This window comes from Scyliorhinus canicula, chromosome 2 (genome assembly GCF_902713615.1).
Source record: "Scyliorhinus canicula chromosome 2, sScyCan1.1, whole genome shotgun sequence".
NCBI lineage: Eukaryota > Metazoa > Chordata > Chondrichthyes > Carcharhiniformes > Scyliorhinidae > Scyliorhinus > Scyliorhinus canicula.
Genome location: NC_052147.1, coordinates 202,368,354 through 202,381,083, shown reverse-complemented (window position 1 = coordinate 202,381,083; position 12,730 = coordinate 202,368,354). Strand labels below are relative to the sequence as shown.

At 41.5% G+C, this 12,730-nt stretch overlaps 1 protein-coding gene across 1 annotated transcript; it reads left to right on the top strand.

Annotated features, from left to right (window-relative positions):
- The first annotated feature begins 8,488 nt into the window (after positions 1–8,488).
- Positions 8,489–10,706, top strand: sp9 (sp9 transcription factor). Its single transcript, XM_038789383.1, has 2 exons — positions 8,489–8,687; positions 8,928–10,706. Exons 1-2 carry the CDS (start codon positions 8,667–8,669, stop codon positions 10,257–10,259), a joined length of 1,353 nt encoding a protein of 450 aa, XP_038645311.1. The 5' UTR covers positions 8,489–8,666; the 3' UTR covers positions 10,260–10,706.
- Positions 10,707–12,730: the final 2,024 nt, after the last annotated feature.

The window sequence follows — 12,730 nt, the reverse complement described above, 5'->3', positions numbered from 1 at the left end:
GAAGTTTATCCCATTTAGCATGGTGGTAGTGTCACAGAACATGATAGAGGGTATCTTCAATGTGAAGATTGGACTTTGTCTCTGTAAGGACTGCACAGTGGTCACTCGTACTGATGCTGTCGTGGACATATTTATCTGTGGCAGGCTGGTTGGTGAAGATGAGGTCAAGTATGTATTTCCCTCTTGTTGATTCTCTGACCACCTGCTGCAAACCAGTCTAGCAACTATGTCCTTTTGGTCTCAGCCTGCTCAGTTAGTGGTGGTATAGCCGGAGCCACTCTTGGTGATAGACATTGAAGTCCCATACCCAAAGTACATTTTTCCCCCTTGCCACCTTCAGTGCTTCTTCCAAGTGGTGTTCAACATGGAGGAGTACTGATTTATCAGCTGAGGAACGGTATGTGGCAGGAAGTTTTCTTTCCCATGTTTAACCTGAAGCCATGAGACGATGTTGAGGACTCCCAGGGCAACTCCCTCCTGACTGTATACCACTGTGCCACCACTTCTGCTGGGTCTGTCCTGCCAGTGGTGCATGACATACCCAGGAATGTTGATGGTGGTGCCTGGACATTATCTGTAAGGCATGGTTCCCTAAGAATTACTATGTTAGGCTGTTGCTTGATGAGTCAGTGAGACAACTACCCTAGTTTTGGCACAAGTCCCCAGATGTTAGTAAGAAACCAATGCTGAGTGCCTTGATGAAGTTGCCAGAGAAACAGCACAAAGAAAAGATTAGGCTTATCTAACAGGGAGTCAAGCCTGGGCCACAGCAATATAGCAGGAAGGTTGAGGAGCACTGAATAGTTGGGCTAGGGAATTGGAAGGTCAGAGTATTTGTGAGTCCTTTGTACCTACTCAACTGACTGTTCTTTACGTATAAATCTTGAGAGTAATTGTAAATAGGTTATTAAATAATGGAAGATATCACAACCAAGTTATTTCCAGGTCTCAAGTATTCTCCACACAAATAAAAGTTGTTGCATGGTCACTCGGAGAAGACTAAAGTGGAAAACTTTGTCCAAGGGTGCTAAAGCTAACTATACTTTCCCAATTATTGCCCAAACTGATATCAACTAACTCAAAACAGAACATAAGTGAAATAAGTCATCTTTAATCGAAATAGCCCAGTATTATATTGGGCAATAATTTTAGCAGTGGGTCACTGTTAGCTTTAAAGCAGGGAATCTGATCAGAATTCCACACGAGAGATCATCCTGTCAGCCGATTTGGCTGCATGGAATTATGACCACAACAGAAAACATTTCTTATCCTTAAACCAGACTTCCCTGATTAGGTTAGGAACACAACATGTGTGCAGTTACAATGCATGATCTACTAATCACAATAAAAGTAATAATGTTTAAAATACCCAATCACCTGGCAATGGCTTCTTTCCCAGAAGCTTCATACACTGAAAACCGACTCTTGCATGGAAACATATATAATATAGTCAGAATTACTCAAGAGTCACTTTCACAACAATGGTTGCTGGAATCATGAGTGAACCTAAAAGAATTATATGCCTTGAATTTCAATAAAGTTAATGGGGGGGGGGGGGGGGGGGCATCTATCTGACTTTCAATTGTCTTGATCTGCTGTAAGATACCATTTCAATAGGTCCCATTTTTTCATCTGGTAGAGCCACTTTGTAAATGTAGTGACTTTTTAAACTAATGTAGTGCATGTGTAACAGATGTCTATGGATAGTTTAATTCTCCAAGTTAAGTGTGAATCATTTTTAATTTTTGTTTTAAATTTAGAGTACCCAATTCATGTTTTCCAATTAAGGGGCAATTTAGCGTGGCCAAGCAACCTACCCTGTACACCTTTGGGTTGTGCGGGCGAAACCCACGCTAACACGAGAAGAATGTGCAAACTCCACACGGACAGTGACCCAGAGCTGGGATCGAACCTGGGACCTCAGCGCCATGAGGCAACAGAGCTGTGCTGCCCCAATTGAGTGTGAATCATATAGAAATTGAAGGTGAAAGAAGGAATTTGTCTACTGCCTTTGAAACTTTCTATTATGTGCAATATATGAATTTTCAAGGCATTAAAAACAAACATTGAAGGACATATGGATTCTGGAAATAATTATTTTCCATCATGACTAATATTTAATATTGCTATTGCACAATAAAACTAAGATGTACAAGTGCAAAACAGTAACAGTTGGTGCTACAGTTGTATTGTGGACATATTAAATCCTCTGTGGAAATGTACAACTGTAGTCCATTTGAAAATGAACCTCTTTAAATTCAAATTGTTCCTTAAAGATATATACTTCAGTCCCAGACTTCTCTCTTTGTAAGTCGTTCTATAAGTTCTATTAGTTAATAGGAATTTTGACACTGAATTGAAAATAATGAGAGAAAGCTAGCTAAGTAAATAGATCTAAATATGTCTTCTGGAATAACTTTGGCAGTCCCAGCCCAAAGGTCAAGTCCTATGAAGTTGCTTCCTCAACACTTCATGAATATTTATTTACGTGCTGAGCCGGTTCCACAAAATGTTGTGTTTAAGAGATTCTTGTTTTAGCTTGTCCAACACAACTAATTGTGAGAAAATAGAAGTATAATAGGTGTCGTGTATTGAGAACGTCGACTTGGACTGTAAAAGTACATTTCTCACATCCGGGACCGAGATACACTCATGTTTCCTTTGAAGCCCAATTATTTCGAACTGTTTAAAACGCCTTCTTTTGGAAATGCATAAAATTTGGAGAAGCACAGAGAGGAATCATAAACAGCACCTAACAAATCGTGGAGCTCCGGAAACTGTCCTCCCATGAACTGGCTCACTTTAGATTTATTTTTTTAAAAACTGTTCTGATGCGCCCCCTTCCTTTAAATAAAATGAACACGACCGGGACGGTGACAGATGATCATTAACCCTTGTAATAACTTACCCAGAGACCGTTAGGGTAAATTCAGCAGCAAAGCTGCGACACAAAAATTAATGAAGTCTTATCGCAAACTGAAATTGAGCCATACAGTGAAACAAACAGGAGAGAGCTTCTCCTCTGTATCTGGGCGCGAAATGACGGAGACAGGACTGCCCGTAGAAGTGAGATCGCTTCAAATCTAAATCTATATATTCAATTCTGAATGACAACTATTCTGAATAGATTTGAGTATCTTTGAGTGTGGAGGGGGTTAATCGCTGACACCTGTGGCTGTTTCAATTTACCGCAAAACCACTGGACTCCCACAAATAATGAAGACAAATCTCAAACGAGCTGCATAACGACGGTTCTTGAGAAAGAATTTCCGCATGTATGTATGTGCACCAGAGAGAAAGAGCATCATTTAAACAATATCACAAGAGGCAAAGCGCACAGCGAATGTTCAAGCAGCATTATTAGTTGGCGAATTCTGAAAAATGCCGGGTTATACAGATCCAATTCGTTAAATATGTCAATGGGGGGGGGGGGGTCTGGTTTTCCCGCTATGATTGTAAATTATTTCATTATTAGAAGAGCAACATGGGGAACGAGGGACAACGGAAATGATTTTGCCTGTTGCAGAGAATCATCGTTATTTCTAAAGCTGGCATTACACGTGGAGAGATGGGGTTTGGATTCTGAAACCATCCCTTTCAGCCCTTCGAGGTCAATACTCAGAGACGGTTTGGAAGGTGGCAGAATAAGTTGTAAAATGCGAATGCATGCTTTTGTCCACGCACAACCACAATCGTGGTTCTGGAAACTGCCGGACTCAAATAAGCCTCACGCCTTTATGCTTCACACTGAACTAAGAAGGGACTGGCTCCTGCTTATGAACTATTCGGATTTTGGCGAGTTAATCCGTTTGGCGGCAAAACAGGGTTTTCACTCACTTGCCATTGAATTTCCGCACGCTGCCTCACATTGCAACCACTATAGCTACGGAAAGAAGAAAACTTACAGTAAATCTCTCGGCGTCGGCAAATACCGGGTTTAAAACACAAGCATATGTACCGTGCATGGATTTCTCTCACCTCTGTGTACAATAGGTGGTCGATGCACCTAGAGATGCGGGGAACAAAAGGAAATGTTTTCAATATATTATTCAAAGAAAGATATTGTCCACCGTCAAGTTTAATGAGTTGCGACTGTTTGCGAAAATCACTGAAGGTTTTTGCGTTCAACTGTCTTAAAACTAATAATACAAGCTAATTCCATATTGACCTATAAGGCGTGCATAGACTGAGGTTGCATTGAAAGGTTGGAAAGATTTTGTACAGGTCGCCAATAAAAAATGTTTTACCACCAATCGAGGGGTTTCATCGGGGAGAGCAGGCTTTTATTGTTAATTTCAAGGAATTGGTCACCGTTAGCTGTTAAGGGGGGAGAAGGGAAGGGGATAGGTTTTTGTGAGGGGGTGTTTTATGTTTTTTTTATATGTATGTAATTGTGTTCACCCTTGTTATTTTGTATTGTATAAAGTGAAAATGTGAATAAAAATATTAAGAAAGGACATTTTACCATTTCAAGAACATGTCCTGAAATTCCGAAAGATATAAGACCCAGAATAGCAACCTATATCTGGCGCGTGTTCTGTTTCAATGCCACACAGCCCTTGAGTTCCCCATCATTGCTAAAGGTACCACACCGATTTCTAGAATACCTGGGTGGCAATGATACACTTGTGCTTGTAGCGACGAAACAACAAACTGCTCAGGGTAATATTTACACGGATTCTAAGGTTTATATGTACAGAATAATTAGTTGGGCGATGTGCACAATAATTTATAATCCGAATAAATATTTATAAATGTTGTTTGTTTACGTTTTCAATAACACGTGATTGTTGAAGACTTTATCGACCCGAGCGAGTGGTTTGGTTGTTACTATGGGACCACTTCACATAAGAATATTGCGTCTCATTTAAAATAATTTGCCTGATCACGACCGCATTTTGCAAAGCGATGGCAGCGCCACTTACTGATCAGCTGATGAATGAATGAGGGCGATCTCAGCACAATCACTCTAATTAAAATCCTGCATCCCAGATGGAGCATTCATCCTCCGCAGCCTGCTCCTCTCTCAAACATTGCCGCTGCCGGAGCTGTTGTTGCTTCCCCCCCCCCCCCCCCCCCCCCCCTCCCACCCTTCTGACTCTATGCGAGAGGCCAGGCAGTTCTCCAAATGCTTTCGAATCAAACTTCATTCACAGGGACAAGATAACAAAGAAGGCTAAATAAAATTTATCTGTTCTTTGTCCACATTGCACTCGAGGAGTATTTGCTCATTGATCTTTTTAATGATTACACGGTCTTTTAAACCGGCAATTAAAATCTAAGATTTCCCTTGATGTCATCCAATTTTAATTTTACTTGAAGAATAAAAGAAGTATTGTCTGAGACAAAAGGTACCTTATAAAATGTTGAGCTCCATATGAAACGATTTTAAGTTGTACACCAGTTGACCCGACATTATATTCTACCATGATAATCCTGAAACTCAATATTAAATTGCTCCTGTCCCACCACAACACAGAAAACTAATAAAAAGTACATTTTAGGATATATATTATTTTCCTTTGCAAAAAAGGTATATCCTACATTATGTCTCCTCTCACATATCCGTTCTGTGCTTTGCTAATAGGATTACATAATTCTGCCTTAACTTCTCTCCCAGCGGCTTGTGCAGTCTATTGACATCAAACTTTAAAAAAACACCTGAAGGTCACGGGACTACAAAAATAGAAAAAATTTAACCTATGTGAGTGTCAAGATATCAGGAATTGACTTAGAGTGCAAATGTGTTCTGTCGGCAAGCTGTATCAGCGTGGAGATGAAATTTGAACAGATGTTTGCAAATGCTTTTGATGTAAAATTCAAATGTATGAATGCACCTTTGCCTTGTGTGGGCTATCTTTTAGAGTTTAAATAATTCGGAAAGTTATATTAAAACAAGCGTCTATTTAGCAATATTTGTATAGCTGTCATTTGAATTTGAATTGTTGCACTTATTTTTATCTCCACATTCTTAAAGTTAGGAGTCACTGTTTTAATATAATTTACAGTAAGTAAGCAAGGGGGATCTGTGTAGGTATACATGGGGAGAACCCCCCGTGGACAGGTCTCAAAATATATATTTTTTTAACTATTGCTAATCAGGCCCTTCAAACACATAGTGCCCAATTAATTTAAAATGGAAATCATTTTCTCTTTGCCAGACCTCTTGAAACGTTCAACCAAGACGTGAATCAGAACCTAAAAATTCAGCGACGAATGGTGATTTTACATTGGTAAGATAAGAAACTTCACACATAACCACCATGGAAAGCATTTCTACAACTGAATTTCCTTTGTGACCAAGTAACTGGTTGCATTTCCATTAAATTTGTTTATGCAGAATCCACGTTTAATAGTGCTAATTGCCGTCTCGTCAAATTGGTGTGATTGTAATGGGAAGCAATTTTCGAAATCTGTGCAGAGGTTCGAAGAAATTGTTTTAGATTCACTCCCCATAAAGACTTCGATATTTGGCACATTGAGCTTTTCGATAAATTGCACTTCTGATGACTGGCAGCATTCAACTGCTATAATAGAGTATTATTTGTCCGTTTTGAATAATGTAAAACGGTTACTGAAAGCGTCTCTCCTGAAATTGCTTTAACTTTTAAAAAGGATGATGAGTCACAAGCGATTACATTCGGAACTAGGGCTTTGTTAGATTGTCATTACCTCTAAATGTTTTAACCGCTAGCACAAGTCATTCGCATAATGCCCTGATCTATGTTTAAAAACTGGGGTTTAAGTAAAACACTGCTCCGATTACTGAAGGTTCTAAATTCGGAATTTGAAAGGATCTGGATGATTAATGTTGTTTTTAAAATGCATGTAGATTTGAAGCTTTCCGTCACTCTATTTTCCCATCAGGATTATTAGTATTCTTTATTATCGCATACCCCCATCATTGGTACTGCCTGTGTATCAGTGCGGATGTATCAATGCATCTTAATCCGTGGATTTATTTATACTGCATATGCTACGAAATCCTGTTCGTTTTTAGCACTCTGATTGTATTTATTTCTTCTTGTTCATTCTTATCCACTTTTGACTGACTGTAAATATGTCAGAAGCTGGTCTCGTAAACCTTTTGACCACAATTTGTTTAATCAAAATGAATAAGAACAAAACGGAACTTCACAAATTCACTTGTTACACCGTCAATCAGTCTTCTTCCACACAAAAATGCATTTATGCTTCCCCTCCCTCTCCTGCCCCTGGGCCGGTCGGAAACGCCTCACTGACATCTTATAATCACAGCTATTGGTAAAATCCAGTAAACATGGCAGAAATAAACAAGAGTTAGTAGTCGCCTATATCACAATAAAGAGCAATATTCACCCGCTCTCAAACAGACTGTCAATGATTGCAACTAACTCCCGGGCAGGTTCGTTATTTCTCACAGCACATCAAACAAAAACCATAACAACGGCGTCATTTTGATCAAGATCACAGTCCCCATGGGTAAGCTTTAGCTCGTTTCATGCTTGAGATAGACGTCTGCTTAGTAATTCATTTGCGATTCACAGTCTGGATCCTGACATGTGTACAATTCTACATACTGCCGGCCCCTTCCCGTTCTCTCCTTTCCACACATGTAACTTACACAAGTAACGTAGTTAAGACTCAACATAGAATACATGGATTTGGCAAGCGCTATCTTTCTTTATCAACATCTGAATTCTAAATTCTCGAATATGTGCGCGTAAAACACTCTGAAAACTCTGAAGCCAGCGATGTATTTCGGTTATTTATGTGCACAATAGCTTCCCAATTAAGTTTGCTCGGAGTTCAGGACTTTTTAACAACTATGAGCGGTCAACGCTCAGACTCAAAGTAACAAAATAACATCGTAGACACAGCAGATACAGTAAAATACACATTAATACTCCGTGGAACTATAGTAATAATCTGACGCACAAAATGAGTACCGATGCTGTAAGGAGGATCTAACATGGATTTTCCAGGATCTGCTCCAGAAGGTGATCCTGAAATCATTGTCGCGCAAACCCTCCTATAACCCGTCCGTCCACAGGATTGCAGAGCATGCCTCACTTCCTAATCTCACCCCCAACCCCTCACCCACATCCGTCAAAAGAAATGCCGCAAAGCAAAATGCCCCTTTCGGGCAAGATGCAGTTTTAATTGCAAAGCATACAAGTTTAGATGGCCCCTCCCCCAACCCACTCTGCCAAATCTCTTTCTTCTGCTCCTTTTGAGAATATTCAGCACATTAAAATACTTGGTGGTGCAGGAGCATGTTTTAATATTTGGCTGTGGCTCCGAATGACCGCTGAAATGCCGTGTTACAGTGGAAGTGGATCAGGATGTATTCACAATAACACCAATGTGGTGAGTTGCTGCAATGGCTGATTGACGCGTGCTGCCCAGTTTCGCTGGTGTTGCTGATGCTGTGATTGGCTGTGACCTACCCCATCGTGGCGTGCTGGGCACTCTGAATGGCTGACTGCTCGCCCTGGTCGTGTAATAAAAGGTTTGATTGGCTGAGAGCTCGGCACAGTGGCACTTCAAAGCGTGCGCTCACTACAATTAGGTCGAGTAGTCCGGAGAAGAAGGCAGTGAGTGAATAGTCATATTCCTCAACTGTGACAGCCTCCTTTCCTTTAAATTAACAGCACCGCATCAGCAAGCAGAAGGAAGAGCCAGTCATGGCAACTTCAATACTTGGGGTAAGTTTTGCAAACTTCATTTTGCACAGCTGTCTCAACTTCAGGAGCATTGCCATACTCTGTGGCACGGAGTTAATGTTTGAGTGAACTGTTAGGCAGAAGCAGAACATTAAATTGTCTTTGTTTTGAATTTCCTAGTTTCTTAAAAGCTCTCTGGATGCTGTCTTCAGACAGTTGCGATTGTTATTATACTGTTTCACTTTCCACCGTGTGTTACTGACATCATATTTTCATCCCCAGGAAGAACCCAGATTTGGAACCACTCCGTTAGCAATGCTGGCCGCAACTTGTAACAAGATTGGCAACACAAGCCCATTGACAACTTTGCCAGAATCCAGTGCATTTGGGAAGGGCGGATTTCACCCATGGAAACGTTCTGTCTCCAATTGTAATCTGGGGTCTGGCCTGTCAGGATTCAGCGTGGCCAACAGCCGAGCTTCGGGCGGAATCAGCAACAGTTTCTCCGTGAGCAACGGTTCCGGCAACAGCGCCTTCTGTTTGGCTTCCACCTCTCCAACGTCTTCTGCTTTTGGCACCGAATACAGCCTCTTCTCTAACTCAGTCTCAGCCACTGTCAACTCCCAAGACACGGGACAGTCAGCTTTCATATCTAAAGTCCACTCTTCGGCTGATACTCTCCAAGGGATGTACCCTCGGGTGGGGATGGCTCATCCATATGAATCCTGGTACAAATCCGGTTTCCATACAAGCATTTCCGGCGAAGTTGGGAACGGGGCATCTTCCTGGTGGGATGTTCACACTAACCCCAGCTGGCTGGAAGTCCAGAATCCCAATGGGGGTCTCCAGCCCACCCTTCATTCCGGGACTCCACAGGCTTCCTTACACTCGCAACTCAGCAGTTACAACACAGACTTCTCCACTCTGAGCCACTCCGCCTTCACCTCCACCGGAATCGCTTCTACTGCTTCCCACTTGTTGTCCACTGGACAACGTCTCCTGGCCCAAGATGGTTATAAGCCCATGATCCCATCCTACACGGATTCCACCTCGGCCGCCATCACAGCCAACTCCATGATTTCGGGTCCTTCGGGACTAGGAGGTTCGGCCAGGTCCTCCCGACGTTATTCTGGCAGAGCGACCTGCGATTGCCCTAACTGCCAGGAGGCCGAGCGCCTTGGACCTGCTGGGGCTAGCCTTCGGAGGAAGGGCCTCCACAGCTGCCATATCCCCGGATGCGGTAAGGTCTACGGCAAGACCTCTCACCTCAAGGCACACTTACGGTGGCACACTGGGGAGAGGCCCTTCGTCTGTAACTGGTTGTTCTGCGGCAAACGCTTCACCCGATCGGACGAGCTGCAGAGACACTTGAGAACCCACACGGGGGAGAAGCGCTTCGCCTGTCCCGTCTGCAACAAACGGTTTATGAGAAGCGATCACCTGAGTAAACACATCAAAACACACAGCGGCGGGGGGGGCAAAAAGGGTAGCGACAGTGACACCGACACCAGCAACTTGGAGACCCCCAGATCAGAGTCACCAGACATCCTAATGGAAGCTGTACACTCCAATAGAGCGCTCAAGGCAGCTACTCCGGTACAAAATGATTCCTAAATCTAACCCCTCCCCCAAAAAAGGGGGAAAACAGTCAAACTTTTGTGTCCAAAATAACTATCATGTACCTGGAGTTCCAATCCCCGTACTGTCACGGAAGCTGCATCTTAAAAGGAGGTGAGCAAATGTACATCAAATGCCCGGGACTTATTTCTCCATGTATAAGACGGTTGTTCAAAATTCTGTGTACAGAGAAAGTTCAGAGTGTCCCGTGTTTTCTCTTCTCTTGTAAATGTTGGATAAAGCTATTTTGTGACCTGGTCGCATTTGATTTGGGAAGATTTTTGATTTCCATGCACTTTGTGAAAGTCGATATGTAATACATTATTGAATATTAATCCACTCATCCACATACTATATGAACAGTAAAATCTGCGCCGCATATTTTAAAATAAGTATTATATGCATCTACCTGTATAAATAAATTGTGCAAGTGCAAACATGGAACATTTCTTTGTTTTTAAATTATTCTGCTCTATATAAATCAAAACATTTGAAAATAATATAAGGGCATCTTCTAAAGTAAACCGTGAGCAATTTTGCAGCCATAAATAATGGGGTGAAGGATTGACAATACTACTGAAGAAAGTTCGTCAAATGTCCTATCATTGCAAACCATCCAATATTTTCAGTTGCTTATTCGGTTGTATTACAGATCTACAGGAAACATGCGGCCATACCGAAACACCGAGTTATTGTAAACGATATAAATGCAAGCTTTTTCTTCGTTCTTTATATACGCTATTGACTGTTTTTACAAGAAGCTTGAATATACATGTCTAACATACAATGCGGTTACAATGCTGTGAAGGCTGAGTGAGGTACAGCTGAGTTCTCTATGGAATAGGTGAGCAGTTAATACCCCGTAGCAGACATTTCATGCCTTAATGAAAAGCTTGTTAAATGTTAGTAATTTTGATTTGGAACACACAGCAGCCCCCTGTGCCTTGTATTCCCGATTAGAGATTCATGTCTTATCAAATATCCAATTAATCTCTCAGACATCATTTGTTCCCGTGAACTTTATCCGAGCTTGTCCAAGTAAAACTCTTGAGATTTCTGGTGACAATGGCCCCTTGAAGATCCATTTTAATTGTTCAAATTAACTAGATGTATTTGCATGTCAAACGCGTAAGGACGGATCCATGATAAAATGTGAGCGTTTGGAAAAAAAACTGGGGCACTCGATTTGATAACCGTGCTTTTTATGTTATGAAGGCAACTGTTCCATTGCTTTTCAAACGCAGCAAATGTATGCTAATGCTGAATTTGAAATGCTTATGTTCCCAGTCAAATGGCCCTTAAACGTTATTTGAATATCACTGGCTTGGGTATTGAAAAGGTTCAAGGATGCTCTCTGACTTCTTTGTGATTACTCACTGCAGCGTCTGAAGCAAATGAAACCAAACGAATAATTATAGGCTGAGCAGCGGCATGGGAACACGTTTGGGACCGGGATCTCATTTACCCAGACTCTTTCAAACTCTATACAGTTAAATTGACCAGAAGGTAATTATTGGAAAGAAAATAGTTTTAATTATCTTTTGTTCTCAGCTTCCACGCGTTACAACAGCAAATCTGTTGAGAGTTCCCTCAATGTTTTGAAAGCATCTGTCCCATGATTTCCTCCAAAATGATGGAACATTTACTCAGTCAGGTTTGCTAATGTGCAATAAAACGGCGAACATGCTTCATACACATGAATGTTTACAAACACAAAATATTCTCTTAAAGATAAAAGTCTGCGACCACAACCAATGCATTTTTCGAAGCAAGTCATTTTACAAATAGATTTGGCTGTTAAAATAATTGATATATGTTTTTAAAACTAACGCGTCTAATCTGGAGAATTGTGCATGCCACGGTTTGGTGGTGGTGGTGGGCTGGAGCCTGGGGAATTGGACAGAAATCATTGCCAGTGACTGCTTGCTGTTTTTTTTCCTGATATGCACTTCTCGGTGGGTGTTGGGCAGAAGTCAGTATTGTTTTCTACACAGAACAAATGGAGATCAAAGCAAATCATACTGGTCCGTTTCGCGACAGGCCACAGGGTTACAATCCCCAGATGAATGATCAAGGCTCAGTTTGGATTGCTTTTGCCCCTCGTAGGTCAAATAGTTGTCCATCATTTGAGACTTGACGAGAGAGAAACGGAGTGATATACGAGCAGAGGAAAGCCACGGGGTTAGAAATACTGTAAAATATTGCATACCAGAAGACACACATGCAAGTCTTTAGTGTGGCTAATCTAAATCAATTAGGTTTCAGATGCGCATTCTTCGTTATTACTATGACGACCTACTGGCTTCAATGCCAGAACGCACAGTAAATTATTATATGATGCTCACGCAAGTTAAGCGGAGGAAGCATTTTTTTTAAAAGCTTCGGAAAACTGCACGGATCGGCAAGCAAAATGCAGTATTACTTTAAAATGCAGACAACTTTCGCAGTTTAAGATAACCCGCATTGAC

Excerpts from the sequence above, each read along its gene's own strand:
- sp9 (XM_038789383.1), top strand. The coding sequence starts at position 8,667 with ATGGCAACTTCAATACTTGGG. Across the intron at positions 8,688-8,927 it reads TGGCAACTTCAATACTTGGG|GAAGAACCCAGATTTGGAAC; the intron begins GTAAGTTTTGCA and ends TTTCATCCCCAG.